The 27,640-nt window shown below is 35.6% G+C and overlaps 1 protein-coding gene across 2 annotated transcripts; it reads left to right on the top strand.

Moving 5' to 3' along the window:
- Nucleotides 1-7,533: 7,533 nt before the first annotated feature.
- LOC120532722 (protein JTB-like) lies at nucleotides 7,534-26,141 on the top strand. 2 transcript variants are annotated; one of them, XR_005634351.1, is made up of 6 exons: nucleotides 7,534-7,750; nucleotides 9,278-9,390; nucleotides 11,601-11,644; nucleotides 13,814-13,899; nucleotides 14,619-14,695; nucleotides 23,171-26,141. XR_005634351.1 is itself a non-coding variant. In XM_039759034.1 (6 exons), the coding sequence occupies exons 2-6, from the start codon at nucleotides 9,320-9,322 to the stop codon at nucleotides 23,344-23,346; spliced, it is 435 nt and encodes a 144-aa protein (XP_039614968.1). In that variant the 5' UTR covers nucleotides 7,534-7,750; nucleotides 9,278-9,319; the 3' UTR covers nucleotides 23,347-26,140. The 2 variants fall into 2 exon arrangements, 1 of the variants encoding a protein (XP_039614968.1); XM_039759034.1 differs by having other exon boundaries at nucleotides 23,190-26,140.
- Nucleotides 26,142-27,640: the final 1,499 nt, after the last annotated feature.

Genomic DNA, 27,640 nt, shown 5'->3' with positions numbered 1-27,640 from the left:
CCCTGTGTGGTAGGCATTTACATGTGACAGGAACAAAATTTGTAATTTGCGTTTTCCACCGATGCACATTTTAGACATCCCCGACCACTTTCGACTGTCAAGATGTGAGTCAATGTAAGTGAAATCGCAAAGTCCGAATAAGGCTTGGCAAAATTTTACTACCATCGTAAATTGATATAAGCCTATTTATCTGGAGCAACGGATTTTCTTTTACAGAGATTACGATTGATTTTTATGCATACACTTACACCAAATGCAGCATACTGCACTGTAATTAGGAAAGAGACATTTTTTTCTTAAAAATACATAATTTTTAATTTTTGTTCAACCCTGATTAATATACCAACATGCAGTTTGGTGCTGCTGAAATCACAGCTTTATGCTAATTCAGAACTCTCCCTAGTTCGAGATTTAAAATCATTTATCAAGTAGTTTGCGACTCTTGGAGTGTGTAATAGTGTTCCATTCATTCATAGGCGCAAAGATTGGACTAAAAGTAATGGCCAAGCTAATTGATGTAAACAATCTTTGGGTGAGGGAGGAAACTGAATTTCCTATAATATTCTCTTTGAGAAGATACTGTGGCTGGCTTGCTTGTTTAAAATTTATAAAACACTTTACCTGAGTAGTGATGCAGAAGTGCTTGCCTCTGCGCCTCGGTGCCAACTTTACTAACAAACCGGGTTCAAAACCAGTTAACACCTTTATGGAGTTTACACATCCACAACTGTTTCAGTTTTGCTTTAAGGCACTCTGGCTTTCCTTACACATTCCGATTCCTATAGGTTATGTTAATTAACAAGTTAACAGTGTATCTGGCTAAATGTGCTCTTCAGATCCGCTCAAGGTTAGTTTCTGCATTACGCACGATATTCCAGTACTGAGTGGTTGAAAAATGTGATTTATACTAAAGCTTACTTTCCAATCGTTGGAGAAGGGAAAAAACTTTTACAATGAAATAAATCAATGAACCAATGACTCAGGAAGTGAAGTTTCAGAAGCCAACGGGTCAATATGACATGGCACCGTTAGAAGCCAAGCCTGTCTGATGTTTACAATCAGCTGGAACTTTCCCACTTTCCTGCTGCCTGGCCTGGCATTCAGAGCAACCAGTGAAATAAACTAATGGTGAAATAATATAATGTTTTACTGGAAAAAAACCCAGCCACAGAGGAAAAACCCAGCCACAGGGGATGCACAAACCAGTGTGTTTCTTCGGGCCGGTCCCAAGCCCGGATAACTGAGGAGGGTTACGTCAGGAAGGGCATCCGGTGTAAAATTTTGCCAAATTAATATGCAGACAACAATACAAATTTCCATACCGGATCGGTCGAGCCCTGGGTTAACAATGAGTGCCACCAGTACTGTTAACCAACAGGGTGCTGGCGGAAATTGGGCTACAGTTGGCCAAAGAAGAATAAGAAGAATTAGAAGGAGAAGAAGAGGGGACAGATGTGTCTGGAGGCAGGAGGAGAGGAGGAAGGTAAAGAGAGTGGAACTGAGGGTAGGAACTTTGAATTTTGTCAGTATGACTGGTAAGGGGAGAAAGTTAGCAAATATGATGGAGGTTGATATATTGTGCGTTCAAGAGACTAAATAGAAGGGGAATAAGGCCAGAAAGTGGTGATTGGAGCGGATTTCAATGGACATGTTGGTGAAGGGAACAGAGGAGACAAGGAAGTGATGGGTAGTATGGTGTCAAGGAGAGGAATGAAGAAGGTCAGGGGATAGTGGATTTTGCCAAAAAGATGTACATGGGTGTGGTGAATATGTATGTTAAGAAGAGGGAGGAACATAGGGTTACGTACAAGAGTGGAGGAAGATGCACACAGGTAGATTACATCCTATGCAGAAGAATCAATCTGAAGGTGATTGAAGACTGCAAAGTGGTGGCAGGGGAAAGTGTAGTTAAGCAGCATAGGAAGGTGGTCTGTAGGGTGACGTTGGAGATCAAGAAGAGGAAGAGAGTGAAGGCAGAGCCAAGGATAAAATGGTGGAAGTTGAAAAAGGAAGACTGCGAGGTTGAGTTTAGGGAGAAGGTGAGGCAGGCAATGGGTGGTAGTAAAGAATTACCAGACAGTTGGGAAACTACAGCAGATGTAGTAAGGTTGACAGCAAGAAGGGTGCTTGGCGTCATTTCTGGACAGAGGAAAGAGGAAAAGGAAACCTGGTGATGGAATGAGGATGTACAGGAGAGTATACAGAGGAAGAGGATGGCAAAGAAGAAGTGGGATAGTCAGAGAGATGCAGAAAGTAGACAAGAGTACAAGGAGATAAGGCACAAGGTGAAGAGATAGGTGGCGAAGGCTAAAGAAAAGGCGTATGATGAGTTGTATGAGAGGTTTGACACTAAGGAGGGAGAAAAGAACCTGTACCAACTGGCTAGACAGAGGGACCGAGCTGGGAAAGATGTGCAGCAGGTTAGGGTAATAAAGGATAAAGATGGAAACGTACTCACAAGTGAGGTGAGTGTGTTGAGCAGATGGAAAGAGTACTTTGAGAGACTGAGGAATAAAGAGAATGAGAGAGAGAAGATGCTGGATGATGTGGAGATAGTGAATCAGGAAGTGCAACGGATTAGCAAGGAGAAAGTAAGGCCAGCTATGAAGAGGATGAAGAATGTAAAAGCCGTTGGTCCAGGTGACATATCTGTGGAAGCATGGAGGTGTTTAGGAGAGATGGCAGTGGAGTTTTTAACCAGATTGTTTAATGGAATCTTGGAAAGTGAGAGGATGCCCATGGAGTGGAGAAGTGTACTGGTGGTGTCGATATTTAAGAATAAGGAGATGTGCAGGACTGTAGTAACTACTGGAGGATAACATTGATAAGCCACAGCATGAAGATATGGAAAAGAGTAATGGAAGCTAGATTAAGAAGTGAGGTGATGATTAGTGAGCAGCAGTATGGTTTCATGCCAAGAAAGAGCACCACAGATGCAATGTTTGCTCTGATGATGTTGATGGAGAAGTATAGAGAAGGCCAGAAGGAGTTGCATTGCGTCTTTGAGGACCTGGAGAAAGCATATGACAGGGTGCCTCGAGAGGAGTTGTGGTATTGTATGAGGAAGTTGGGAGTGGCAGAAAAGTGTACAGGATATGTACGAGGGAAGTGTGACCATGGTGAGGTTTGTGGTAGGAGTGACGGATGCATTCAAGGTGGAGGTAGGATTACATCAGGGATCGGCACTGAGCCCTTTCTTATTTGCAGTGGTGATGGACAGGTTGACAGACAAGATTAGACACAAGTCCCCGTGGACTATGATGTTTGCTGATGACATTGTGATCTGTAGCGAGAGTAGGGAGCAGATTGAGGAGACCCTGGAGAGGTGGAGATATGCTCTAGAGAGGAAAGGGATGAAGGTCAGTAGGAACAAGACAGAATACATATGTATAAATGAGAGGGAGGTCAGTGGAATGGTGAGGATACAAGGAGTAGAGTTGGTGAAGGTGGATGAGTTTAAATACTTGGGATCAACAGTACAGAGTAATGGGGATTGTGGAAGAGAGGTGAAAAAGAGAGTGCAGGCAGGGAGGAATGGGTGGAGAAGAGTGTCAGGAGTGATTTGTGACAGATAGATATCAGCAAGTGTGAAAGAGAGGTCTACAGGATGGTAGTGAGACCAGCTTTGTTATATGGGTTGGAGACGGTGGCAGAAAGCAGGAGACACAGCTGGAGGTAGCAGAGTTAAAGATGCTAAGATTTGCATTGGGTGTAACAAGGATGGATAGGATTAGAAATGAGTACATTAGAGGGTCAGCTCAAGTTGGACGGTTAGGATACAAAGTCAGAGAGGTGAGATTGTGCTGGTTTGGACATGTGCAGAGGAGAGAAGCTGAGTATATTGGGAGAAGGATGCTAAGGATAGAGCTGCCAGGCAACAGAAAAAGAGGAAGGCCTAAGAGAAGGTTATGAGAGAGGACATGCAGGTGATGGGTGTAACAGAACAAGATGCAGAGGACAGAAAAACATGGAAGAAGATGATCCACTGTGGCGACCCCTTTTGGTTTAACGTTGGAGGGTTTCTTTTCTGGTTTCTGGTTGGATGGTTTCTTATTTTTGTTCAAGTCATGTTTTGACTTTGCGTGCGTCTTGCACTCTGACAGTCAAACAGGAGCGCTATGATGAGGGGTGCATACATCTGGTGCTTTTGTGATTAAAGTTCTTTATGAAGATTGTTTAAAAGTTTATAATATACTTTGAATTATATTTGGATGTTGTATGGGTTTTGGTATTTGTTACTGTGTATTTATTTAATTTTTTTCAAATTTTAATGAAGTGTAGCTTATGGTCACACTTTTATTGTTTTTTTTTTAGTTTTTCCCTAAGTTACTGAATAGGCTACACAAAATGTTTTATTTTACTTGTTTATTAATGAAACAGGTATGTTAGTGGAATGATTTGTGTTTTAAAATTTACCTTTTTTTTATTTCATGATAAGTTTGTTAATGAAAGTGTCTTGTTTTTATTTTATTTTAATATTTTAAAAGTATGTCTGTGTCTCAACAACATCATCAACATGTATTTGTATAGCACATTTTCAAACAAATGATGTAGCTCAAAGTGTTTTACGAGATGAAGAAAGAAAAAAAGAAAAAATATATAAAAAAATAGGAAATACTTTTTAACAAAGTAAGTCAGGGAGAACAGAAAAAAAAAAAAAAACTCCAGAGGGCTGGAGAAAAAACAAAATCTGCAAGGGTTCCAAGGCCATGAGACCGCCCAGCCCCCTCTAGGCATTCTACCTAACATACATGATCTCAATCAGTCCTCATGGTTTTCAGGCTTCACGTGGAAGAATTAGACAATGATGGTCATGTGGACCTCTGGCGTTCAAACCAACAATGTAGAGACTGTGCTTTGATCAGGTGGTGGTGGAGCAGATCGCCACCACAGAAAACTGGAAGGAGAACAGAAGAGAAAGTAGTGTTTAGTATGGATCTTGGAGCCACGAAAAAAAATGATAATTAAATGCGTATACAGAATATCAAGGCTAAACTAAAAGGAAGCTATAAGTACGCCAAGTTAAAATAATTAGTTTTTAGCAGTTTTTTAAAATGCTCCACTGTATTAGCCTGGCAAATTTCTATCGGTAAGCTATTCCAGATTTTAGGTGCAAAAAATGGTGTTTGTTGTTTTTTTAAGTCTTTGCCTGTAAGAAAAAAGGATGTATTTTGTGTGCCCTGGGTTAGACTTGGGATTCCTGGCCTGAATAAACTTCCCAGTCTGGCCCTGGTTAACAGTGTGACTTGACAGCAGCTTATTGACTTGGGAACAAATTGATTGAGCAGATTTTTTACTACAGAAATGACTACATTTATTTTGGCATATTTGTGTCCTAAATACAGTATAATGAAGGAGAGGAAGATAAGTTTCCTGCAAACAATAATATATATTTAAAAATTTTATAAATTCTTTAATTTCCATCAAATGCTTGATTGCAACCAGTTACTGCCAAAATCTCTGTACTGTGTCAAGAATGTCAGTTGCTGGACAATTAAATTTTGAGATTTACGTTTATTTATCGAATACTATAGTATATATCTGTAAGCTCCAGGGTGGAGCATTAGGGCATTAACTTGGAAAAGGACTATGTCATCCCTAGTTTATTGGGGTATAGGAACCACTTAAAAACCAAACTGCCTCCCCACACAGGTTGTAATCAATTAAGATAGTTAACACTGCTACTGTAATTACTTTGCTCAATTAAACAATAACACAGTTTCATAAGTTCAGTTAATAACTACAGTATAACACATCTGACAATTTACTTAGTGGTCTGTTCAGCCAGGAATACTTAAATACAGTACTTCACTCCAAACCCCACCTGACAAGCACAGGATAATTGAGTTATTGAGAGTGTGTAACAGTAGAAGAAAATAATGTTGAAAAATAAAAATAAAAAACTACCTCAAATACTACACAAAATACACTCAAAACTAGCGTAACCCACAAATCCAGACTGCTAGGTGGGTGGGTGCAAAATCCAAATGACCACATCCAGATTTACCCAGGCTACTCGAGCATCCCCATGCAACATTCAAACTAAACATTTGATCAACCTAATAAAATTATTAAAGTTTAATTAGCCACAGCAGACTTTAATTTGTCCATTACAACAAACTATGAAACGAAATAATCATAAGACAAACAATGAAACAAAAACAGTAATGGATAAATACTGTAATTAATAAACCATAAAGAAACAGTAGAATGACAGAAATGAGTGCTCTCCCTCAAGCCACTTTTGAGTAGGATTAAAATATACAGCAGGTTGCCCAACATTTACCCGTTTCAGACTATAAGAAGCCATGATTCACCTTAAAGAAAATTACATTTGATATCTAACAAAAGAACTTAAAAAATAAAACGAGAAGAAGAAGCAGTGAGTAACAATGGAGAATCATTCAGTTCAACAGCTGTCATCCGCAAACATCATAGTCCACTGGGACTCCTGTCTAATCTCGTCTGTCAACCTGTCCATAACCATTACAAATAAGAAAGGGCTCGGAGCCGATCCCTGATGTAATACCACCTTCACTTTGAACACATGAGCCACTCCTACTGCAGACTTCACCACTGTTACACTCGCAATACCACAATTCCTCTTTAGGCACCCTATTGTATACTTTCTGTAGGTACACAAAGACACAATGCAGTTCCTTGTGGCCTTCTCTAAAATTCTCGATCAACACCCTCAGAGTAAACATCACATCTGTGGTGCTCGTTCCTGGTATGAAACCATACTGGTGCTCACTAATCATCACTACTCTTTCCATAACTTCATGCTTTGGCTCATCAATTTAATCCCTCTGCAGTTACTACAGCTCTGCACATCACCTTTATTCTTAAAAATCAGTACCAGTACACTTCTCTATTCCACTGGGATCCTCTCACTTTCCAAGATTGCATTAAACAATCTGGTTAAAAACTCCACTGTCATATCTCGTAAACACCTTCATGCTTCCAAAGATATGTCATCTGGATAGACTCAATAAAAGACTTACAAAACAGTGATGTAATGGTAGGACTCACAATAAAAAGACTTACTTTCTTTAAACAGTAAAGGTGCTGCTGTCTCTTTTTGCAGATGGCGATTTTTATTAAAGGACAATTTTGAGTCTACGATTTTACCCAGATATTTACTACTGTCAACAATCTCCACTGCCTAGTCTCTGATGTGACATTATGGTGTGCACTTATGAATAAGTTTAATTTTTTCCTCGCTTTTCTTCTCCTTTCCTACTGATCTCTAAGTAAACGGTTAGAAAACGGAAGGATAGTAACCTGGATTTCACCTGTTAAAATTTAAATATCTCAAAATTAAACCGCGCATGTGGCACTTTTAACTCTATGATACGTGTTGTGAACGGACTTCAACTCCTCCCCACGCCTGTCCTCACCCAATCCCGTCAAAGGGTGGACCTCTGACGCCAGAAAGAAAGCGCCGTTCCCACCTCTCTGTCTTCGCGACTGGTCGAGTTAGGCACGGCCCCTTCTTCTTGAATGTGGATTGGCTGCTAAAACATCACAATCATCTCATACGTCGGCAACAACAGCAAGCGTTGACGTAATATCAATCGAAAGAGAAGCGTTGCAGTGGTACAGCGGACGGTTATATTTAAACATGTGAATACTTCAATGGAAAGTAATTGATATTTTAGAACTGTGTTCATTTACTTTGAAAATGTGCGTGAGAAGATCAAATACTGCAACCATAGCAGAACCCATCGGCCAGAAAGTCCTCACTGATGTAAGTTTGATCGCACTGTAGATGTTATTTGGTCTCAGTGTAGCTGTTGGAAACGTTTAGCCAAGCAGAATTCACAACTTCGAAACTTTTTTGTTTCATGTCAGCTCTTATTTTTGTATTTGTTTACATTATTTTGGACATGGTAATGTGCTTGTATATAGTTTTAGTCTAAGGTTAACTGAAAATAAAATTAGTACTTTAACAAATATCCCTGGCTCTACCCAGCAGTGAAATAAATACAGTAACTTGGACAAATATTGAGGTGTCGTCTTGCCAGAAGTAATGTAAGCGTTACCATAGTGTGCTGCACGTGCTGTCACATCGCGAAGCTCATGTGTCATTTAGAAAGCAACTTATTTTTGCGCTTTCTCTGTTTGCTCACATTCAAGAGTGTACATGGGAGTAAGGGGGCCTAAGGCTTACATCGTTGTTCAGGACCCACCTTGCTGAACTCGGTAGGGGTGGCGGGTTGGGTTGGTTTGGAGGACTAGACATGTGATGTCACAGCATAAGAGTCGCCTATAACCTTTATTAGAACCTCTGAGATTATGAGTAATAGGCGAGTACAGAATATGCAATATCAAGGTTTAGGAGTTTACTTGGTAGCCATCAGAGCCCAGTATGCCATGTCAAATATTAAAAACAAACTGTATCCGAACCTTTATCTGTCTATCCTTTTTAAAAGAGATGGAGAAGGTGAGAGAGAGGGAAAAATATTCAAACACATAATTCTGGCGTCTAGTCTTTTTTTGTAACAATAAAAAGTATTTTCAGCTCTGGTTAAAAATTAAGAAAATATGAAAATTTAAATGAATATAAATAAAACTATAAAGAATATGAGGGAAAAAAGCAACAGGTTTAGTCTTTCACCAGTTTGAAGACTGGACATTTTTGTCCAGCTACCAATACATTTTACCAGTTGCTCAATACAGAGATACTGCCAACTCAGTAATTGTACCAGGTACAGTTTGTATTGTATTACTGCCAAACTATCTCTCCAAACCATGTGATTTATTGAAAACGACATTTTGCTCAGAAACCACACACATTCAACAATTCTGAAGTGGGGGTCAGAGTTTCCCAATTATGAATAATCATTGCTATATGCTGTCATTGAACTTGACAGATCACTTTTTTAATCGTACACTTTTCACTCCTACAGCCTGTATTCAGGTCTTCTGATGCAGCAATTGTCTTCCATCTGCCATCCTCTGTTACTCCCTACAGTTCACAGGAGATGCATATACTTGGGGATGATGGGGTGTATGAGACTAGTTGTGTACAAGTTATCTCAGGGATAATGATAAAGTGTTAAAGTGAACTGGAATGGCCAGTCTAGCTGCAAGAATATTTGTCTAAAAAAAACAACAAACATTTTTAAATACACCTTGATTAATTTCAGGGCCCCGGTATAATGAGGATCTCTGCACTGCAGTTCAGATTAGCACATGCAGAATTTCGGCCATGCCAACATTAAACATATATTTTATGGTTTATGGTAAATGTATTATGTACTTTTTTTTACAGCCACAACACACCCAGCACTAAGGACCTGGAGAGTAAGAAATAATGACGTTAGGTTCAATCCAGTTATTGCCCTTCATGTGGATTGGATGGAGTTTAATTTGCTCAGATTTTAGGTAAGACTTTTTTTTCCTATACAGTATGTGCTCATTCTAACTCCAGAGTCTTAAGATTTTTATTGCAGTCCACCTTGACCATGTTTGTAATATATTTAGAAGACTAGACTAAATCTGTTGTTAATAGATTATAAGAAAACAATATTGGACCCAATGGTGCTGTCGCTTCCTGTTAACATAGTTTACATATTATAATACTGGATTGAAAGGTCCCCTGTTCCTACATTGAACCATGGTGGAAGAAGACTACTTCTGTATATTTATTATTTTTATGTGAAAAATATTTTTCAAAAGTTACATAAAATAGTAAACCAGATGACATTTTAGCATGCGATTGAGGAAATAATATTTTAATGGCTGCCTTCATCTTTAGTACTGTAGTCCTCCAGTTCATTCTTAATCTATTATTTTGTTTCATCTAAAGTCATTTAGATTTATTAATCTTTTTGAATAATGTGTTCCCTTCAGTCCCTGAATGTGCTTTTTAGCTCTACTCTGAATGTTCCCATATCTTGTTCTTTGAGAAATGATAGAAAGAATTGCACATATTTTAAGTAATGATTCACAAGTGCACATACTGAGATATAGTTTCAGGATTCATTTTTGTGTTTTACTAGATTGTAAGTAGTTTTCATAATTGCCTTTACAAGTGACACCTAATGTAAGTTTTATTATTTTGTTTTGCTAAGTCTTACATCTTAAAACAAACTGTAGTAGAAGAGAATTATATTCACATGTAAATCAACACAGTTATATCTTTGGAGTCATACCTTTGAGTTCTTGAAAGTATAAAGGTGGACAAAGGAAAATTTAAAAAAGAAACGTGTATGAATATATTTAAAATGATCTTTCTTAAAGAAAAACCTTGAAATAAAACTATAATTGGTATATTTGTTCAATTTCTTTTAAATATTTGAAATGCAATTTTCACATAAAGTGGGTATTTGAGTTGGATTACCATTTGCTTCTTGAAAAATAAGATATCAAAGAATGTTTGGAGACCACTGTGCCACGTTTAGCATCATTGGAAGACAAATATATTCATATACTAGGAGGCTTTGCCCCCTTCTCTCTTCGCTCGCTCTTCTGAAAAGATACATGGAGACTGAAATTCAGTAGTCAAATTTATTGTGTCACAAGCTATATCATAGGCCATTGTTTTCTAAAGGGGAATGTGAAAATAAATTTAAACCACTCCTTCCATTATTCACAACCTTTGTTAGCGTAAATACAGTATGTTTATGTCATTCTCTTTTATGAGATTTGTTAATGTGCATTTGCGGTGAAAATAATGGGGGCAAATTTAAGACAGGTGAAGAGTGACAGAGACATGTTCGGCTTCCAAATATGTAATAAATGATGCCACTTTTTCACCTGTTTCAGTGTCCATTACCTCCTTTACCTAGAGTCTTTGGAAAATGTTGTAACTTTTTAATAGGCCTTTTTTCTTTGTTTTATTACTATACTGTACTGTATGTTGTGGTATTCCATTTCAGCTCCTGTCATGTGATACTGCCATTATTATTGTATAAGTGAACCACTTTACCAATTACTAGATATTGCAAAAGATCTATTATCAACTAGTAGTCATTCATTTACTTTAAAAAGTGCAGCAAATATTTAAGTATTGGTTGTTCTAGCTAGTAATATATCATTTAAAGTATTATTTTATTATTTAACCTACCTTTGCAAATCATTTATATTCATTATAAATAATGACATTTACCGTGCAGTTATTGGTGTTTAGGAAGTAATTTCTAGATTAATAGAGGTCATTTTAAGACTTTTGACAACTTTTGAAACTCTGTTCTTGAAATTTAAAATTGGATGCTAAACATTACCTTAATCAGAATAATTAAGCTTGTTCCTATTAATGTGTGTGCTTAAATTGTGTTAATGTATTATATCATTCGGTCCAATAAGTTAATATTAATCATTCATTTTTGAATTGGCTACATTTAATAATAAGCATCATGGCAACCATTACTCTTTGTAACATTGTTGAGATTTATTTGCTTTTTAAAGTAATGTATTCATACTGTAGTAATTGTTTTGGCAGACCGTCTGATTATTCTGAAAAATCAATAAGGCTTGGTAGACATGTATCGTAGTGTATGTGTTGTGGTTTTGTAACATTTTGAACTAGCTGTTTTGAATTAGTATATTCATCACTAGGTAATAAGATACTATAATCACTGTTTATTTTTCAGATTCAGTTTTGGAGCACCTGCAAAACAAAGGGAATACAAATACAGTAAGTATTTTTGGTGTTGAGAGACTGCATGATATAGTAGTTTTTAGTACTGTTGCTTGAAAACTCAAGATGATCAAGTTTTTTGTAAAGCTGGCTGTCTTTTTGAAGTTTGCCTGTTCCCTTAAAGTGTTCCCTCTGGGCTGTGTTTTTTAACTACAATTAAAGAAAATCACAAACCTTGCAATGACCAATCTCCTAGAAATCACACTTCTATACTTCTTTGTCTAATTTGTAGAAAGTAGTACTAGTGTGTTTCCTTCAGAATTACCACATTGGTATTGTGCATACCTGAAAAATAAGACATAGTGCAGTGTTTTTTTTTTTGGGTTTTTTTTTTTCTTATTTCAATCAGCGAGTAATGCCTCTTCTTTCCACCCTCCCATGTATCTTAAAAGTTATGAAAGTTTGAAATATCACAGTGACACACAGCTTGAGTAGGGCTGATGCTAAAAGCCTGCATGGTTTTGAGAGTAGCTGTTGGCTTACCTTATCTTATATTTGTAAGTCAGCTTGATTCTTAAGAAGATTTCAGTAATTTATTTTTGTTCTGAGACAACACTATATTTGAATAAAGGTGGAGGCCTTTATTCCACCTTTATGGAATAAAGATGGAGGTGTTGTGTGTATTTGATGCTATTAATTTTTCCAAAACAGATCCACAGCTACATTTTCTAAGATGTTTGTATATGCGTATCTAATCTATTTTTCTCTTTTTACATTTGGTTACATTTTGTGTTACACATGTTTAGAAAGTCAAATTAAATTTGTTTTGGTTTTAAGCTGATAGTAACAAATGTTACTATTTCAAAAATATTTAATAGCCATTTTATAAACAGAGTATCTCTTTTTCACAGTCAGATTAAATCTATATCCTCAGTGAAGCCTCTCACAGCTTGACACACTTTGGAGTCAATACAATTTTCTGATACCCAGTATATCATTGATCTTATGTAAGTCATGTGTAAAAAATAGAATGGTCAGTTGAGCAGATAAATCTGTTGTACATCACATGAACATTTTAGTTTGTATTCATTCCATCAAAGTCAAAATTATTACATATATACAGTACAGTTAATATAAATACAAATGTAATACAACACAGCTTAGAAGTTTATTTACTCCTGTTGTAGCTCTTTAAGGGAAAATTTTGTAGTAAAAATGCAGTCTTTTAATCAAAAAGATATACATATAAGTTTTAGATACATTTTAGAGGAAATGAAGATTATAATTAAAACATGAAACGGGTACTATAAATACTAACTAGCTGATGTGGGAACAGTTAAGAGTATTATCCAAGTGCTAAAATTACTGGGTACCAGTTTACCCAGTATTTGTACTGCTTTAATAAGTGTATGGTTATTGGAGATGAGTGCAAGGTACGAAGCAATCTAGGGTGAGTGCCAGCCCATCGCAGCATATTTTCACACACAGCTATATTCATAATGGGCCAGACTAATAAAAACTAATTTCCAGGGAGACTGACATTGTTAAAATTTAGTAGTTTTGCTGTTTTGAATATACTAGGGGGCTTTGCCCGCCAAACCCTCTGGCTTGTGCTACGTGCCAGCCACTTCACGTCTCTGCTGCTCGCGTATGTGGATTTCACTTTCACCAAACAACAAATCTTTTAATTCTCACGGATATGCCTCTTCATTGGGAGGAAACACTACTTTTTCCCTGATGGCATCATGATTTAGACGATCTACAAGTCTTTGACTTAAGGTTAAAATCCAAACAATATATTCAATCTCTTTTCACTGTTCCATTATTTCACAGAGTAATAATTTTTGTTTGTTTGCGCTATGATTTTTACTATCATTTTTTGAGACTTTCATTATCTCTAACCTGCTCTGCATGTGTATCATGCCAGCGTTTTTGAATTCTTTACGCCGTTCTACTTTGTCATTTACAATTTGTCTTTTATTTCTGGCCCCGGGCGTTGTTAAATCTCTTGGCACAAAGTCTCGTCTCACGGGACGTGAAAGTATCTCTCTGAAAAAGTCATGTCTCACCCCAGTCTAAAAAGTCTCGTCTTGTCCCAGGATTTTCTTATTATATTAGAGAGATTTACTTGTTTAATATTTATTTTAGATTACATTTTGTTCTTTAAAGACACTTGAAGCCATTTTACACATGTATGGATTGTATGTATTTTTTCTCTTGCAACAGCAAGTGCTCAACTTTCAAGGCCATGTTGGGAGACAGAAGAGTTCACAGTGCAGCAGGAATGTTTTGAATGCTCAGATTATCAAAAGGTACATATTCACATGAGTGGAAAGTTGGATCATTGCTTTACATTATTAGCTCCTATCTTATGAACCTTGATTTGAACCCCTCATGGCTAGCATTTAGTGATAAATTTTCAATTTTCCTTGTATTTTCACACGTTTCCTCACATAGTCTAAAGAGATGTTCTTATTTGACTGGAAAATATAAAATCAATGGGCTTGTGAGCGGCTAAAACAGGTATATTGTTTGCGACCCTTTACTAGGATAAAGCAGGGTTAGTGAATGGATAGCTGAATATTTTTAATTTATTGTGTAGAGTGGTTTTACTAAGAAAAAAAAAAAATTTGTGAACTTCAGCACAGGATTTTGGGAATTGTGCGTTTTATTTAAAATTTAATATAAATTAACTTAATACAACTGAGAAGTCCTGCTGCTCTTTCAATACATACTATATAATGAAAAAGCAGCTACAGTTCTTGCTAGTTTTACTTATTTACTAATTACTGATGTTACTCTGGCTTATAATGGAAACTTAGATCTTATCAATTTTTTTAAATTGAAGAATTAAATTAGTTCATATTGTTTATTTTAATTTAGATAAGTTCCAATTCATATAATTTATCACATTGTTTCATATTTATGATTTCTACATTTAGTATTGGTTAATATGATTCATATTTATATTATTCATATTTATTTAATGTGGAAAATATATAACTTGAGATTCACCAAATCATTTTTTTAGAAAACAGAATTGGAATGCAAGATTTCTGGATTTGTTGAAAAAATCAAGTGCAAGTTGGGTCAAGATGAATACAGAAAGTAAGTGTGAATATTTTACTTTCATTAAATTTCTTGTAAAATTTTATTTTACTATCCGTACAGTTAAAGAGAAAACAGTGTGGGCCTCTGTTTGCCTTATAGATTCAGACTCCGAACATTTTTTTTATTTTTTGTAACTAAAAATGTTTGGACTTGCCAGTAGGTTTTTTTTGTGCCTCTGACATTAATTCTGTGTATATTGAATGGTGGAAAAAGAACTTTCTGTATTTTCTGACATTCATCTTAGGCTGCTGAAGTCTTAATATTATTTTACTATTGAATGTGTGGTGATAGGCAGTGCATATTCTCTTAGTCAGCTACATGTGATTTAGTAGCTTTTGTTACTTACAAAACAAAAGTCTTTTAGATTCTCTTAGAAAAGTTTGCTTTTGCCAGTGTTAATATGTCATCTGTAAATCTGTGAGATTTTTAAATTGAAGTCAGAAAAAGAATGTATGTACAGTAATCCCTCCTCGATCGCGAGGGTTGCGTTCCAGAACCCCCTGCGAAAGGTGAAAATCAGCGAAGTAAAAAACATATGTTCATATGGTTATTTTTATATATTTTAAGCCCTTATAAACTCTCCCACATTATTATAAACATTTCCCGCACAGTTATACAGCATAAATCCTTTGTAATCTCTTAGATATTAGGTAAGAGTTGTTGAAATTATGTATGTAAACACACGGTTTATATACAGTAAAACCTAAATATTATTTTAAAGATATCAAGTGTCTCCGATATCACGTATGTTACAGCCATTATGACAGACAGGCCACCAGCAATAAATACGTACAATGCAAGAAAAATTGTATACAGTAAAATGTGTGTACAGTGACACTAAACGTATGTACATGTAATAAGTACTGTATGTAGAAAATTAATTATGGTTACTTACCAACAATGACACAACAACTTGATGGATAACGATGAATTTAATTTTACTGCACAACAAAGGAGAGCAATACAGCTCTTCTAAAGGAGCCTCTTCAGGTGATTGTGTAGCACCGCTGTTGTTCTTCTTCCAGCAGTCTTCAATCCAAATCTCTAAAGCAGATTCCATCTGGACTACCGCCTTATTACATCCACTTACAACTCGTTTTGTGCCCTGGTTAAAGGACACTGCAGCCGTAGATCTTGTATTCTTTTCCTCCTTTTTAAATAAAGAGAATCGTGGACTCATTGATACCGTAGTGGCGTCCTGCAGCGGTGTAGCTGTTCCCTTCCTTCAACATGTCCAAAACTTTTACCATTTCGGCAATCATTAGTATCTTCCATTGGCGCTTGGGCACGGCCCCTGAAGCAGTAGCAGGAGCAGATCGTTTTGGAGCCATAACAAAGGGCTTGACTATGCACAAAGATAAACACAAAAGAGCACAAAAGTTAACTCTTCACACAGAAAAACATGTTGATCCCGAATGAGCGAGACGAGACTTCCTGGTTAACGCAGCAGAATCTAATTTGGCGCTCAGTTGCTGAGCCAATCAGCACACAGGGACTTAACTCCGTGCTCTGATTGGGTAGCTTCTCAGCCATCCGCCAGTAGCGTTATTTGTATGAAATCAACTGGACAAACCAACTGAGGAAGCATGTACCAGAAGAAAAAGACCCATTGTCTGCAGAAACCCGCGAACAGCGAAAAATCTGCGTTATATATTTAGATATGCTTACATATAAAATCCACGATAGAGTGAAGCCGCGAATGTCAAAGCGTGATATAGCGAAGGATTACTGTATGTATGTTTCAGCCGAAAAAAGATGTAATTGAAACATCTTTCTATTATAAAAAAAGAAATCCTGGAGAGAAACACTAGGGCGTCAAGATGTGATCTTCACACTTAAAAGAAACCACAAGATGAAAGAGATTGACCCAGAACCGTCTCACAATGACGTGGAACATGAGACTCTTGCAAGACTCGCCCTACTTATAATCAATAGCAAATTAGCCAAGAGGCAGCAAAACACTCAGTCGTGTAAAGGAGCCTTTGAGCACACACAGATCCAGGGCTCTCAGCGCATATAAAGCATATAAGGACAATATGTTATAAATGAAACAAACATAGATGACTAAGCGAAGAAGAAAGCAGCATGGAGAACATGGAGAACTCAAAAACATTGGAGAGAAAAAAAGAAGAATCTAGGTGCAAATTCAGAAAATAAGGAAAGTAATCATCAGCCCGGAATTGGGGGAAAAAAAGCACGTCCAATCCAGCTCAGAATTAAAAGACAGAGAGTAAAAGACAAAGTAGTATTTCATAAACATGTTCACAAACATTGGCACTATACACATGCAGAGCAGGTTAGAGATTATGAAAGCAGTGGAATTCGAAAGGCTCAAAAACAAAAAAAAAAGTTGACGCAATACACGTGGAGAAAGGTAAAGAATATGAAAGTAGGAAAATTAGAAAGTATTAAAAAAAAGAAAGTAAAGATCACAGTAGTGCAAACAAACGGAAATTATTACTTGAAAAAGGGAAAATAGTCACCACAGACCAGGGGCCTCATGCATAAACGATGCATATGCACAGAAATGTTGCGCAAGAACTTTTCCATGTTCAAATCGCGATGTATAAAACCTACACTTGGCGTAAATCCACGCACTTTTCCACGGTACCTTATACCCTGTCGTACGCAAGTTCTCTGCTCGGATTTGCAGACTGGCGGCACCCAGCGTCAAAGCAGTGCTACTGTTCCTGTGTGGTTATCCTTTCTTTACCTGACGCGGCTTTACAAATACACTGAAACTAACCGCATATTGTTTATTAGTGTAATGCATCTGATTGTAATTAACTTGTAACAATATAATGGTCCAGGGAATAGCCATAGTATTCCAAATACCATAACTGCTTTAGCATTGTTACTCTCACTGCACCTTCTTCTTCTTTCAGCTGCTCCCATTAGGAGTTGCCATAGCGGATCATCTTTTTCCATATTCCTCTCAATGCACCACTCGGAGTATTTATATCACTGTACCTGAGTGGGAATCACAGCAGGTGATCGAAAAGAGAATTATTGGGATACAGCATCAAGCACACGCTACCTCAGCCACGGCAAAACATTTCCGAGCCTTTCCTGTACGGACCTCGCAGTTCAGAAACCGTTTCATCCCAAGAACTTTAAACGCATTTAATCAATTGCTCCTTGTAGAACTGTTTGTACCTATAAGTACAATCACCTCACTGTAAACTTGCACTACAGTTATAATATTACACAACCTGCACCACTTTATAAAGCGCGTATTTACATATGATGATGATATAATTTTTAAGGTGAAATGCAGCAAAATATGTTTATTATATTATACAGATAAAACTTTAACTTCATTTAAATAATCTATATTCTTCACTGGGACTGGCATGAAAGATAGAATAATTAAACATGCACTACGAAGATAGTTCAATGTTCCTTAAACGTTTTGAAGAATCGGCTCTCTAAGCTTACAGATGGCTTAATGTCTATTACAAAGCTGATTGTGTGGCGATCGGTTGCTTGGAGAAAGAAAAACAAGGACTGCAGGGCCGGCCACGCCAATATATATATTGAATATAAAACAGAAAGAGAAAATAATGACACAGCTAACGCAGCGACAAATTTCGGCAAAAGTTAAATGCTTGTGTCGTGAGCACGAGGTGGCTATGCAGTGTCCGCAACTGACGTGGCCATCCACCGTGCATAAGATATCATATTGACATGGGCGGGTGAAGGGGCCACCGATTCTTCCTCTGCTCAGTGCCACCACAAGCCTAGAGCCGCCCCTGAGTACTGCTGCAATAAATTATTTCATCGAAGGTCGCACACAATCACTGCGCCGTGAAACCCATGTTTAATAACGTGCTTTAACTCCATATACATCTCAGTATTTTAGTTATTCAGAGAGCTGTAATATCACGAATGTAATGGATTCTGTGTCCTGTTGGGGGAAGAGAGCCGGTTTAAGAAGCACATAGTGATTCACACACACAGAGCACATAGAAGATCAAATACAAAACAAAGCATTTAACGTGCTATACTTTAATTACGATGTGATTTGAGAAACTGGTTAATTAAACGATTTTAAGATGAAGTTTATGATGTTCTACTTTAATGACAAAATAAACTACATGATTAAAGTGGAAATTTCAAGATTAAAGTTGATATTTCGTGCTTTTTTCCCCACTGTGTGCCTTTTTTTTCCTCTAATAAGCTTTCATATGATACTCAGACGGTGGGCTACGACTCGGCTTTTCACAGCGACTTTGATATGTGACTTCTTTTTTATTTCTGGCACTGTGCGATTTTGTGAACGTGAGCTTTCAAGTTTCTCCAACACGCTATGTCACTCGATCAGCTTCCTTTTGTTGATTATACCGCGGTTTAATTAAACAAATAGTATATTTTTTCCTTTGCCTCCACTTGGTATTCGCTGAAATTCTTATATTTTCCCCCGTGTTTTTCCCATTGTCTTTTCACAGAAGGCTGAGCTTAAGGGTGATTTATATTGATTTGCATATTCAAAGAGGCGTAATTCTGGGAGGAGGTGAGGCGTTACATAAAGCGCGTGCACGAGTGTTACTTTTCATGCTGATCGGGATTTATGTAGCGGAAGAACGTGGAAGTTGGAGTACACACAGATTCCTGCATGTGGATTTTTCTGTGCGTAAGCACATTTCGGTTTTTGTGCTTACGCCATGTTATAGTGAGAATTCTACGCACGGCGTTATACATAAGGCCCCAGGTGAGTAAAGTAAAACGTGAACAAAGTAAAACGTCATAAAGTGGTTAAAAAATAAGGGGGCCAAACACATGCAGAACAGGTTAAAGATAATGAAAACTGGAATTCAGAAGACACAAAAACAACGTAGGCGTGAAACACATGCAGAGCAAGATACAGAAAAGAACGACAGTGTCAAGACAAAGAAAATAAACATCGCATTTGTGTAAAGAAAGAGAAATTATTACTCGGAGAAATAACGAAAAGGCGAATAGAGATCGAATATATGGACATAGGTGATATGTCAGAAGTATGTAAATATTGTGAGGCTTCGAAGTTTAAGTCGGAGAATTTCAAAAAACTGAGTTTACCTCACATGCATTTATTGGTTACTTTGCAAAAAAAAATTATTAACTGCTGATGATGTAGATCGTTTTGTCTGTGCTGAAATTCTCAACAGAGAAACCTATGCTGAATTATGGTGCAAAGTCATTAAACACGTCTCACTGACCTCATTAAAAAAATTCAGCATATTGGGACTCAAAAGATTCCAAATATTGTTTTTACAGAAGTTCTGAAATAAAAGTGAAACTAATGCAATAGCAACAATTCAAAGAAAAAACAATCTTAAAAGTGTGTATCCGGAAAACCAAACACGGGGGTTGGTGAAGCCCCCTAGTCTTGTATTTTGTTTTCATGTTACATTTTTTATTTTTTGAAAATAAAGTAAAAAATGAAATATCTACATTAATTTATATATTAAACTTTCAGATAAAATACATAATCTGAGCCTACAAACATGGACAGTTGGACAAATTGGAAATTGGTATATACCGGAAAGTGATTTTTCTTAATACAACATGTTAACTCTGGGCAATAGAGCATGTGTTTTTTGTAGTTTTAAATAATACCGACTATTACCACAAGAGGGAGCAGTAATAAAAAACCGGGCTAATTTGAGATAGATTAATTTAAAAGCAATCAGGATAATGACTACTTTTAATCTTTTGGTTTTCTGACTGACTGACTGCATGTAAAATATTTGTTTTCTGTTAAAATGAACTATGCCTTTACTATTTAGAAAATAGAAGAATGCATAGTTTTGAAAAGTATAAATTCTGGATATATAGTAGTGATATGACATGAGACTCTCAGTTTTCATTCCAAGTACTAATAAAAATATAGATTAGAATAATACCTGAGATTGCCTAAAAAGAATTGGTTTTGTATTTTTTGTGCCCCTAACAGTTCAGATCATTCATGAAAAATATATGTTAAAAAATACATTGGTGTCATTTGGATACTATAGACAAATAAAAAGTTATGAAGTTCAAGAGGCTGGCTTGTTTGTTAGATGGAATATTATATAGAGACCATTGTTTATGCTATTAATAACAAACAACATTGCAAAATATAAACAAAAATGGCTACATTCGAAATAAAGATAAAATGTATTACATGCAAAAGTAAGTAGTGAGGCTTTCAGCAATTGTCTGTTCTATAATTTGTCTGATAAATGTGTGTTGCATCACAACTGCATTTTTAGGAATATAAAATATATTTGTCTGAAACATTAAGTTGATTCCGAATTCAAGCTGAGTCCTGTAATGTTTTCCAGCATAAAATATCTAAAACATATCCACTATCACTAAGGTAAGTTTCAGTTACAAAATGACAAGGAATAGACTTGGTTTTCAGTGACGTATATACTGATATTAAAGAACAGATGCAACAAAATGGAAATGGTGTAGATAAAAAGGACCATGTCATTCATTGTGCACTCCGTTCAATCTGTTGCATGGAATTTTTGTGATTAACATTCATAGGTGACAGATGAATAGTGCAATATAATAGTCTAGCATTGAAAACAAACTTTTTAGACTAAAATCCCTAACCTGTTATGTTTATTAGAGTTGAAAAACTATTTATAGAGAATCTGTTTAATACAGAACAAAGAATAGATCCAGTGTGAATGATCTGAAGGTGAAGAATAAGAAAACCATTGTTGAGAGACACTGTTAATTGTCAGGGATATTTTTAAACTTTCAGGACAAAGTCAAAAAAGAGAAATTCAACTCGGAGTTTATCTGTGTGATAAAAAGACAAGTATTTAGAAAAAATGCCATTAAAGTTTGGGGTTGGGTGATAACAGAGAAAGGGGAAAGTATGTTTTTTAATTATCCAGTATATTTTTATGTTCCTAAACACTAGACTAATGGTTTAGATTTTAAGGGATAACACATAATCTCTTTGATTTGGGATGCGTTTAAAAAAACAAATAAAACTGCAGTACAACCTTAGCTTATCTTAGATCTAGAAGGAAGACATAAAAAATAAGAACAAAAATGGTGAAGCAGTGTGTAGATGCCCACTTTTTACGCTTAGATGGCACAAAAAGGGACGCCTTTACTCTTGAACAGATACCCCCCACTGTGGCATGTGGTGGCACAAGAAAGTAGAAAGTGATAGACAGTGACGGGGGCATCTGTTCAAGAGTGAAGGTGTCCCTTTTTGTGCCATCTAAGCGTAAAAAGTGGGCATCTACACACTGCTTCACCATCTTTGATGTTGTGTTGATATATTTATTACTAATTTCTAGTTTATTTATTGTAATTGAATCCTTAATATAATGAAGCAGACATATGCTTTTTTTATTCTGTCATGCTCAACGTTGTACAGATTTCTCCTGTGCTGTTCCTTTCTCAAAGGAACAGCATAGCATGGCCACCAAGAGAAGAATAACATGTGATGTGTGTATTTGGCTCCATTCTGAAAATGCTTATTCTTCCCAATCAGGGAGAATGGAGCAAATTTTGCTTTCAGTGTTTTATGACTTGAGTTGTAGTTCATGAAAATATTTTTAAATGGAGAGTGGTGAAATGCCACTGCAAGTTCAGATAGTCAAGGGAAATATATACAGCTCAGCTGCATCAGTTTTTATTTTTTTTCTATATGATAGGTATGTTTGTGAAATTCATTTTATTATAATGGTTAGACTGTTCTCTGAGCAAGGAAAATATTTTTGTTACTATATCATTCGGTGATTCACCAGCTGTTTATATCATAATTTTAAAAAATATATAGAGAGGATTTAAAATTGTGATTCATTTACAGCCAGCTGAAATTAAAGTATTTAAATTAAAAGATTCTAGAATGTTTAAAAAGTTTTGTGTTGTGTATAAGATCATACTGAGTAGAATCAGTTCTTCATGCATTGTGTAATAGGAAATGCATTCTTGTCCTCTACAAAGCAATAGTTTAGAGTTGCAGGAAACTATTATTATTCATTCCTTAAACGTTTCTTTTTTTTTTTTTGCTGATTACCTTAAAGAGAATAATAAAGTTGTTAACATTTATATTATTATATCTCCAGTACATCTCATGTAATTTTTTGGCCTTCGTCAATTTGCCTTAAAGCTTCTACTTACAATTTCTGTGTTTCAGTATCAGCAGATGGCTTTAAACATGTCTGGATGGGTTTGAATGCAGTGTATGTATGCCTCTTAGATAGACAGAACTTTACTTGCCCCCTTTATTGTCCAAATGTCATGACGAACCACTAGCATCATTCTGTACAAAGTGATACTGTATACCGCTGTTTTACTTGTGGTTTAGTGCACTGCTACCTTCTGTATCTCATGTGATACCTGCCTGTTACATGACATATTATAATGTTTATTGTAACAAAAATAAATCTATTACACAGAAAATTTACAGTATAATTTAGAAAATTCAGGTCTGTGTATATTACTATGGAACTTGGCATGCTTATTTGAAGTATAAAGTATTTGTTTTCTTTTGTAGTTGCCGTTCTGTGTCAGCAGAGGAGCTCAAATTTTGGAAATTTGAAGGCTGTGTACTTTCTTTGGGTATGATCTTTGCTTTTATTGTCCTCATCCGACAGCGGGCTTTGGACAGACGAGCAGAAAACAAAGTCAGGCGTCAAATTGAAGGAATCTGAGAATGTCTACTGGTTTGTAGTTTTGCTGTTTTTACTTTCAAATATGGTTTTGTCCTCATATATGTTGATTTAATTGCCATATAACTATGGTATATGAAGAACTTAATATACAGTGTCTATGGAAAACATTTCAGTTCCTGACTACTATTTCAGTTTAGCCCACTAAACAGAAATGTTATTTCATGTGTGCTTTAAAGTTTTATCTGTTATAATATTTTTGTTAATAAAAATATAAATAGTGTAGTTCTTTGCTATTTTTATAATGTAAATGGATACATGGTATGCAGTTTTCCACATATACAGAATATAATTTCAGGGTTAGTTTGGGCACTGTTTGCTTGGCTAAAATGCCTGATGGCTAGAGAAACTAAAGAAACTAAATCAAAAATGTAACTTATTTAGAACTGTTTTTCTTGCTTCTAAAATAATTGTACTGTGACAATGGATAATGGTGAAAGTTTTCATCAAAAATGTAAACCTGATATAATCAGCTCAATCAGTATATTAACACTTTTGTGCTTTACTCCTACATATTCAGGAACAAAATTAGATTTATGAGGAATAAACACCATAAAGAAAATACTTTAAATAATAGATTATTTAAATTCTTTTTTTCTACAATCATGTAGTGTAAGCAAGATAAAGAGAACAATGGAGCTCAGACACCTTTTGCATCCAGTTACAACCATGTCAGTTACTGCTTGTGAAGCAATGTGGTATGCTAATGTCCCTTGGCTTTAGAATGTTACTATGCTATTTGTTAGCTTAATTACTGGGGAAAAAAAGTAACTAATACACATTACAAGTTCATGTAGTAACAAAGACAGAATAAAGAACATTCTAAAAAAGTGACTTGAATGTATGACCCTTATTGTCACTGTGAGAAATACTACAAGGGAAAATTACTGCATTTTTCTTTTTAGACTAAGGAATTCTGCCTGAGGGAGAGGGAAAAAAAAGAAAAATTTCACTAGTTGTATGCATTAGTCAAATTTATTTTATTTTAGCACTTAACTGGAAAATTACATTCAAATTAGCTTTGATTTTGTGGAAGATGAACTGTAGTGTTTCCAATCATTGAAACTGTACATCGTATTTCTTGCTGTGAGGTATCTTTGCTTGCCTGTTTTTTTTTTATATTTTTGAGAGGTTTTTTTTGTTGGATCTAAAATGTTGTAAGCATAAACAATAATGCAAATAAGACAGTTAAGATTATTTAACATGTGAATGTCAATAAGGTATTTAGATAATCATTTCCTTGCCTTAACTCCCATTTGTTTTTTTCAGAATAAACACTGTATTGTCTGATCCTAAATATGGAAAGAAAAAGAAAAATAGTAAAGAGAACTTTACAGTGATTGGCTTTATTTATTTGAAATATATATATTTTTGCAAATAATCAAATTACTTTTGAGCAGTAATCTGACTTTGTATATAACACTAACTAAACAGATAACAGAGATCATTTAAAATAGTTTATGGTGTGATAGCACTAATTCAGGAAAGGATTTTCCTACAAGCAACTTTTGTTTTACCTTAGAAAATATTTATGTTACTATTGCCTTTAATATTTTAATTAAGGATACCCTAACATTTTGAATGTGTTTTCTGGTATGCACAATGTGTTTAAAACTGTGTTTTAATATCCTACAATGTGAAATGAGAGAATTGCTTCATAATGTTTCATTTGATGCTGTGTAGTTGGCTACACACACTTGGCAGATTAATGTTTATATCACCACCCCATTTTGTTAATTTCCTTCTTGACAACATTAAAAATGTGATTTTTTTTTTAACATTAAAAAGCTTTTTTTGGTCACTGATAGCTTTAATGGACTGCTGAACATGTGATATTTATACTGTTGGGCCTCTCAGGATGCTAAGCTTTGGTCTTTTGAGGGTCACAGAACCTATTGTTTGTTTCTCGGCTAATTTCTCCATTAGCACTAAAACTGTAGCATAATTAGACTTAATATTCCTATTTCAATTGGCTTTCAAATTTCTGTTTTTATCATTTTAATGTATCAAAAGCCTGTATTATTTTAAACAACTTTGTCAGAGAATTATAGATGGACAAGGCAATTTATAATGCACTGACTGACATTGATGTTTTTTCATTTGCATTTAGTCTTCTTTACTGGTCACAAAGTTATCCTACTGTAGTAGATTAAAAGGTATTGTCATGCAAGCCAGTGTGTGCACGTGCCTGCATGGTTATGTACGTGTACCTTACAATGGAGTGGAGTCTCATCCCATATTGACTGTAGAATTTCAGCTCTGTATACAGTTTGGTATTGCTTATATTAAAGTTTAGATGTTAGTGTGCATATTGTTAACAGTAGGCCTTAGCTCAGGTGAAATTATATTACCTAGTCAGTAATTTTTTGCACAACAACTTCTGTTGTAGACTCATTATGAAGGAAACTTGCAGGATCATACAGTGAGGCCATAATAAAATATCATCCAGTGACCCTGTGGTTACAAGCAGGAAAGCAAAACTTGCTACACTCTAACCCGTAAGAAAACAAAGCTGCTGATTTCTGCTGTTAAATTGCATGGGTGTTACAGATGATGTTGTAGGCAGTAGGGAAAACCATATAAATGTCTGTGGAATACTGCAGCCTAAATTCTGCATTTAACTTTTATTAAGTTGCTATAATGGGCTCTTCTTCTCAACCAATACCAGTGACTGAAATCTTTTTTCTTTAGTTTCATTCTAATCAGTATCAGATGATTCTATAATATATTATTGTAAATAATTCAGTTAAATATTTGAAAATGTATGTATTATTTGTATAAATAAATCATTCCATCTTTACAGTCTGTTTTTATTGTTCCTTTGAACAGTTATTGCATTTTAAATAATATGAATTTCTAAAATACAGTGTTGGTAGTCTACAGTGTGGTTACATTCCAATGTTAAACATCTAAACAAAGCATTCTGGGATAATTTATTCAGAACTATGCAAACATTTGTTTCTGCATTGTGGGTAAGTTAATTTAGATACATTTTGCAAGATGTTTATTAGAGGATTTTCAGTTGTTGGAGGGACATTAGCGAGTAGGATAAGTCATAACTTTCATCAGCTAACCGCAAGTTGTTTATGCTAGGCAATGATAAATGATTCCACTGCTAATGGATGAAGCTAATTTGGTTAGGTGTAGGTGTCACGAAACGTATTGTGTTCTCAGTAGCTAGTAAAGTTTAGTGTTATCCTTTAAGTACAGTATGTTTTGTGTTTTGCTTTATTTAGATTTTTTATGCCAATTTCAGTTTGTTGCTCTGACCCATTTTTTGCCTTATATTTGTGATAAGGGTAACCACTAGTATTTTAACAATTTTTAAGTGAATTAGTAAGATCTTCTTTATGAAAACTGTCAAATTTCAGACAATGAAACGCTTTGGACAGGCAAGGTAAGGATGTATTCCCCTTTCTAAATGAAAGGCTTATGTAAAATCAAATGATCTGGTAAAAAGAGCTTTGAACAAATGGTCAGCTTAGGTTATTTGATATCTGGGATATACTTTGTGTGCAATATATATTTAATAAGCTTAACCTACTCCCTCCCCCATGGAAGTTGATGCACCATCAAATACTCCTCTTACAAAACGTGCGTCATGTCATGCATTCCATTGGCCACACTAGTCCTTCTAAACTGATTTTTTTGAACTACTTATATTTAAAAATTTTGTGAAAAAGTATTTGCCCCTTTCTGATATCCTTTAATTTTATATTTGTCACAATGAATGGCTCAAAATCTTTAGACAAAATGTAATATTAGATAAGGTAGAAGCAGAGTAAACATATAACACCAGGTCTAAATTGCTACTTAATATATTTTAGTAATAGAGTTGTCAATCACCCATATTGCCAGTCTAAAAAGGTAATTGTCCCCTTAGTTACTCACTCAGACAGCTGACCAAAGTTAATTGATAATTGGACTCTGCTAACTGAACACAGCCAGAGCTGATTGCAGCTACCCCTGTTGGATCTAAACTTCACCCTTATGATATTGACCCTTGCCATAAAAGTGAAGCGATTATCATGAGGGTTGTAGAAAAATGCTGTTCCTTTATTAAGTAAATTTCAGAAGAGATCAGCAAAAAAATTGTTGAAACTCACCAATAAGGAAAGGGCTTCAAGGCCATTTCTCAGGCTTTTGGGATTGCATTGTATCAACGGGAGAGCCATTATCTCCAAATGCAGAACTGCTAGAGCAGTGATAAATCGTCCTAGGAAATGGCTGAATACCAAGATTTCTACCAAAATGACTTACTAGAGTCACAGATTCA

This window comes from Polypterus senegalus, chromosome 7 (assembly GCF_016835505.1).
Source record: "Polypterus senegalus isolate Bchr_013 chromosome 7, ASM1683550v1, whole genome shotgun sequence".
Taxonomy (NCBI): Eukaryota; Metazoa; Chordata; class Cladistia; order Polypteriformes; family Polypteridae; genus Polypterus; species Polypterus senegalus.
Note: the sequence above shows the minus strand (reverse complement) of the source record. Positions and strands in the feature narration are given on the sequence as shown.